At 40.9% G+C, this 6204-nt stretch overlaps 1 protein-coding gene across 4 annotated transcripts in view; it reads left to right on the top strand.

Moving 5' to 3' along the window:
* The first annotated feature begins 729 nt into the window (after nt 1-729).
* The window catches only part of elp1 (elongator acetyltransferase complex subunit 1), a 36376-nt gene continuing 30901 nt past the window's right edge, over nt 730-6204 (top strand). For 2 of the 4 annotated variants that reach the window (XM_017429760.3, XM_017429764.3), the window contains exons 1-12: nt 749-880; nt 1896-2083; nt 2161-2313; nt 2418-2499; nt 2587-2667; nt 2780-2865; nt 2936-3126; nt 3259-3382; nt 3499-3592; nt 4270-4500; nt 4580-4750; nt 5147-5222. In XM_017429760.3, coding sequence (XP_017285249.1) covers nt 1934-2083; nt 2161-2313; nt 2418-2499; nt 2587-2667; nt 2780-2865; nt 2936-3126; nt 3259-3382; nt 3499-3592; nt 4270-4500; nt 4580-4750; nt 5147-5222 — 1439 coding nt within the window. In that variant the 5' untranslated portion in view covers nt 749-880; nt 1896-1933. Of the gene's footprint in view, nt 881-1895; nt 2084-2160; nt 2314-2417; nt 2500-2586; nt 2668-2779; nt 2866-2935; nt 3127-3258; nt 3383-3498; nt 3593-4269; nt 4501-4579; nt 4751-5146; nt 5223-6204 lie in introns of all 4 variants that reach the window. The other 2 variants (XM_017429761.3, XM_037977370.1) reach the window with 2 other exon arrangements.

The following is a 6204-nucleotide window of genomic DNA, read 5'->3' as shown; positions in this document are numbered from 1 at the left end:
ACGATTTGTGAATTAAGTGTTTATATAGCAATTTTTTTTGAAAAATCAAAGTTAGCTTTACATATAACATACAATAAAACAATTATAAAACAAGAATAAAAACAAAAAATAAGATTAAAAAACAAACAAACAATGCAATAGCATTGGGGGGAGAAAACTGTTCGTATGGTTTATATGGTTTATTTACATTTACAAAAACACATATAGATAATATATTTATTTTGTGGAGAAGACTAATGATCACTTATTTTTGCTTGAACTTGGCCAAACCCAGCTTGTCCCCCAACCTTTTTTAATTTTTTAATCTGTTGTTATATAAAACATGTTTCATCAAAGCAGTGAGACAGTTCCGCTTTATTTATATGAGAAACAATACAGGAAAACTGTCAATTCATCACTGCCAGGTCTATTGTGACTGATGAGCAAGACCAGAAAACCCAGCTTTTATATTATGAGTATCTATAATGAGCAAACCATCAAACAGTTTGATGGTAAAAAGCCTGAATTTAAATATAAAAAGTTTTATTTTGACATGTTTAAAACACTGCCTGTATGACTTTAACTTAAGTTGATTACAAAATGTTGCAAAAACAAATAACAGATCTTATTTTTATGACACACGTCTCTCTTGACTCGACGAGTTAATCTTGTTTCCTTTGTATAAATGGTTATTTTAGAAGGAATCTGTCCTCTGCTATCATGTGTAATTTCAGTCGGTGCAGTTTCCCTCCGCGCCTCTGGGTGGCGCCACCTCTGAAGCGTCACCCATCTGTCTGTGAGGTCAAAGGGCGTGAGTCCGGCAGAGCCACATGGATGTTGTTGTTGTGCTGTTTGTTCTGAACATTTAAGGTATTTTATTGCTCCGAGTTGTGTTTTCGTGGTAAGTTTTTAACGTCATTGTCACGTTTTTCGAAGCTGACAGTTTTCGTCTGGGGCTCTTATTTTTTACAAGCTAAACAAGCTAATGCTCATAGTTCCATTTTCGGACAATCTGTTTTTAATTTTAATGTTTTTCTTTTTTTTTGGCGTGAAACTGTCATTAATTATAAGATGATATGTTTCGGCTTTGTTGCTTCCGTTGTTGGTTGTTTTCTTGCTGTTCTGTGTCAATGATAAATTTGTTGCTACCCCGACATCTCATTGAAACAGTTCTTCATTTCTGGTAAAACAGTAATTCATTTAAAAGCAGATATCTAAATTACATCTGCATGGCTTTAATATGTGATAGAGTAACCAAAAAAACTGTGAAAAGAAATGACTTGTTGTTTGTTTTTCGAAAATATCCTGAAGTAGTGTGAACAGGTTTGTTTGGTCCCCTCAAGAGACATATTTTTTGCATTTTAGTCATGTTTCAAAGAGTTTGACATTATTTAGTTTCACAGGAGCTTTACTTCTCATTACCCTTCAGCCTGTTTAATAGGAACTAACTTGCCAGTGGCTGGTTTGTTATGATTTTGTGCATCACATTTAAAATAGAGCAGAGAAAGCAAAGAGCTGTCCGAGGAGCTCAGGAAGAAGATTATAGATTTCCATATTAAAGGTAAAGGCTGTAAGATCATCTCTGAGCTGCTTCATGTTCCTCTGACCTCAGCTGATGAGATTATTAAAAAGCAGAAGGTTCACGGGGCTGTAGCCAACCTCGCAGGATGTGGACGCAAGAGGAAATGTGACCCCAGGTTGATCAGAGTTCAAATGACTGAAAAACGGCCAAGAAAATCATCCAAAACCATTCAAGCTGAACTCGAAGATGCAGAATAACACAAGAAAGCCAGACAGGAATTCACCAAAATAGATGTTGACAAGCCTCAAAGTTTCAGGACCGATGAGACAAAGCTGGGGCTTTTTGGTCAGTTGTGTTTCTTTGACATCATTGTGTTATATTTCTGTTTTCTCAGGTCGTCTTTGGCCTTTAGGACCAAACCCCTGAAGTGAAATGAGGAATCTGAAGCTGCTGAAGAGCTTAGGGAGCTCGGAGCTGCAGGGTCTCGGCTCCCCGCAGCGTTTCTGTGTTCGGGCTGACTCTGGCTCTCTGCTGGTCGCCTCGCAGTTCTCCATCACAGAGTTTGAGCCTCGCACTGGCCAGGTGCAGTCCTTGTTTCTTTGCGTTTGAGTTTTGGCGCCGTTTCGTAGCCTGAGCCTTTCTCCTGTTTTCTTCCTCAGGTTGTGTGCGAAGCCTCGCTGACAGCAGACGGGTTCCTCCCCGAGGACGGCAGCGGGGTGGTGGTCGGACTGCAGGACCTGGCTGAGCTGCAGTCTGCTTGTTTGGCCACAGCAGGTGGAGACGTTGTTCTCTTCAACCTCAACACCAACCAGGTTGGCTCTTCAGAGTTTAGAGTTTAATGAGAGGAAATCGGTTTAAGATTAGGCTGATTGTTGAGTTCAGATTCTGGTTTTCTAAAACCCATGATGCCCCACAGTTGGAATGTGTTGGCAGCGTTGACAGCGGTCTTACCTCAATGAGCTGGAGTCCTGATGAAGAGCTTGTGGTTCTGACGACCGGTCAGTCTGTAGCACCTGTGACAGTTTCAACACGTCTGAATCATCGGTGTCATAAATAATTAAATCAACGATAATTTGTGCTCACAGGTCAGGAAACAATCATAATGATGACCAAAGACTTTGAACCGATCACGGAGGTGGGAATTCACCAGGACGATTTTGGTGAAGGTATCCTCACTTCAGATGGACTTCATTTAAATGATCACTTCCTGACATGAATGTTAGGAGTCACAGAAGTTTACTTTGTTGCTGTCAATAAACATGTTTTGACGTTTTGTAGGGAAGTTCATCACAGTGGGCTGGGGGAAAAAGGAGACTCAGTTTCATGGCTCAGAGGGGAAGCAGGCAGCACAGAGGAAGACTCAGGTCAGTGATGATGCACTCAAACATCAGAGCTGGTTTCAAATTATTTCGTTAAAAAATATTCTACCCACAGCAGGTGCAGCCAGCTGTGGCCTGGGACGACCGCAGGCCGCGGGTCACGTGGCGAGGAGACGGCCAGCTGTTCGCCATCAGCGCCATCTGTCCTCAGACCGGAGCCAGGAAAGTCCGGGTCTGGAACAGAGAGGGGGTCCTGCAGACCACGAGCGAGCCAATCAACGGCCTGGAGCAGGCTCTCTGTTGGAAGTAAGTTTATCTAACTTCACATTATTCTCCCTTGTGTCCCTGGTTGACCGACATATAGAATCTATAGAAATATTGTTTATCTGTGAAAATGAGAGCTGAGCGTCGTCTTTAAAGCCTGACGTGTGGTTTTAGACCTTCAGGCAACCTGATCACGAGCACTCAGCGTCATCCCAACAAACACAGTGTCGTGTTCATGGAGAAGAACGGACTGCTGCACGGAGACTTCACTCTGCCACTCAGTAGAGACCAAGCTAAGGCACGCTCAGCCGCTAATAATCTACATTTTTCCTGATTAAAATCAGTTGATTAACCAGAAACAGCATCATGGGATTAAACAGTGAATTGTCAGATCATCGCCTTGGTGTGTTTTAGGTGAAGGAGCTGCTGTGGAACAATGACTCCACGGTTTTAACCGTTTGGTTGGAGGACTTGACGGCTGGAGAGGACGGACATGTCAACACTTACAGTAAGCTTACTGGAGTTATGAGCCAGATCTTCAACACCCCCGAAATTACCCTTAAAGCAGCCAAACTGGAAGCAAATAAGCAATTTCAAGGTGCCTTTTTTCTTTTTTTATTTCTTGTATCGCTCCAAGAAGGTTATCAGTATCTTTCTCAGTCAGTATTTTGTACCTATCCTGTTTTAAATATTCTGATTAAATGTAAAGTGTAAATAAAAAACTACAGACATGCAGCATGAAAGCTCACTGCTGAATGACACTGGTAAAATCTGAATAAAATGAAACTGAACTGTGAATTAAAATAAGCAGAACAGAACTAATATGAGCAAAACTGGACCAAAAACCTGAAATCAGCAAAACCATAATTAAAAGCTAAAATTAACAAGACAGTAGCTAATTTAAAAGATGAAAATAGAGCAAGTATGAAGCAGATTTTAAAGAGGACGATGTTTTTGAACGAACTAAAATGTGTTCAATATGGAAAATTAAAAAGTTAAATAACTCAAAAAGTATAAAAGTTACAAATATTAAAAGTCATAGCAGACTATTCACGATCGATTTAAATGTTTTAATATATGAATGAATAAAAAACATAGAATAATCTACAAACAGGAAACAACTGAGGGGTAATAATAACAATAGTTTGGTAAATTAACCTCCCACTCGTCGTGTTCGCTCTGCAGTCCAGCTGTGGACAGTGGGAAACTACCACTGGTACCTGAAACAAAGTCTGGACTTTGGTCGAGACCCTCAGAAAGCTCCGGTCCATGTCTGCTGGGACCCAGAGCGCCCCCTACGGCTCCACGTGGTGACCTACAACTGGACCTGCTTCGCCTACGACTGGGGCTGGACGACTGAGCGAAGCCCCGGGGTGGACGGTTCTGACCACGCCGGCGTGGCTGTGATCGACGGAGGTGAGCAGCATGAAGAGAAGAACCTGATCAACCTCAGTTTTCTGACAGGAAGTTTATAATTATCTGAAACTCTTCTCAGACAAAGTCCTGGTGACAACCTTCAGGCAGAGTGTGGTTCCTCCTCCCATGTGTTCGTTTGAGCTGCAGTTGAAGTCGCCTGTCAATCAGGTGACTTTTCTGCATCGGCCGAAGGGAACCAATCAGATTGCAGCATTCACCGTCGATGGACAAATTTCAGTCTTCAGCCAAGGTAAATAAATAACTCCAGATTCTATTAGGCAGTAATCAGAACAGATGTTTTTAATTATTTTCTAAAAAAAATAAGACTGAGAAGTTTATTTTAGTGTTCTGCAGAGCTCTTTACTTAACTTTAACTTCGAATGTTCTTGCCTTGTTCCTTTTCTGCTGCTCATTTTAGAAAAAGTCAGTTTTCTATGCTTAGTTAAGATGATAATTCATAAACAAATGCTGTTGGTTTCTGAACTACAGAAGTACAACCTAATATATGATCCTGAGGAAGCTTGAATCTGCATTTTAGATGAGAATTACATCCTGGTTTGACAACAAAACTGAATTTAAAATGAGTGATTTGATCCTCATGTTTGTGTTTTTGTCTGTCTGGGTTTTGTTTTAACTGTTATTTCAGATTCAGGACAGGCTGAAGTAACAACAGATGGATTTAAGACAGTGTCCCGACCTCTTGTCCTCCAGAAAACCTTCAGGTAACAAAAACAGAAGCTGCTACTGTCTTCTGACGTAATCCTGCTCTGTTTTATTCAAGGTTAATTGAAAGAAATCTGTCCGATTTTTGTTAGCTAACCCGTTCCTTGTTTATAGGTTGATTTATTAGGGTTCCAAGCCCGCGGAAGCAAGCGGGCGGCCAATGCAAGGCATGGCCGTTCGCCTGCTCCCAGCGGAGCAGGGAACCCTATTGTTTTTGTAAGGATTTTTCATAATTTTTTTTAATTATTATTATTATTCTTCTCCGGTAAAACGCGTTGGCCAGAAAAACGAGAAACAGCTGAAGAAAAGCCAACCAGGCAGCCTGATAGAAAACGCCTACCGCTACTCAGACAAAAAAAATCATATCGTCCCATACCGAGGGGGCGCTATAACTAAGGACAATGCATTTTTGCGAATAACTCCTAAACCGTAAGTCCTACACTCAAAATTTTGATGGCACCTGAAACTATGGATGATTCTGCATCTTTTTTACATTGGCCACGCCCACTTCCGCCTAACTAGATTTTTTGCTATAGCGCGATAAAGGCAAAACCTTCTTTCGAATACTACTCCCACATGAAAATTTGGATCAACGTGAAATTTGGTACATACCATCTATAGGCCGATCTGTTGAAGCGGTGATCAAAAAGTTTACAAATTTTGAATTTCGTGCGAGTACTGCAATAGCAAACACTTCAGTGCTAGCTAGCACAACGGTTAACTATAAATTTCTCCCCCATACTTTAAGATTATGGAAAATGCATTTAGATCCCAATAGTGGATGAGATGTTGCCACTTTGTAATAAATTTTATGCGGTTTTACCGATAGGGGGCGCTATAAATTCAAAAAATTTACATCTGAATAACTGCTTGACAGATTTACACCAAACTTGGTACAGATGATCAAGACGCCACCTTGAGATGATATCTTGAATATGATAATGAAGTGGGCGTGGCTTATATGCTATCTCACTTTTGACC

Source organism: Kryptolebias marmoratus, linkage group LG9 (genome assembly GCF_001649575.2).
Source record: "Kryptolebias marmoratus isolate JLee-2015 linkage group LG9, ASM164957v2, whole genome shotgun sequence".
Taxonomy (NCBI): domain Eukaryota; kingdom Metazoa; phylum Chordata; class Actinopteri; order Cyprinodontiformes; family Rivulidae; genus Kryptolebias; species Kryptolebias marmoratus.
Note: the sequence above shows the minus strand (reverse complement) of the source record. Positions and strands in the feature narration are given on the sequence as shown.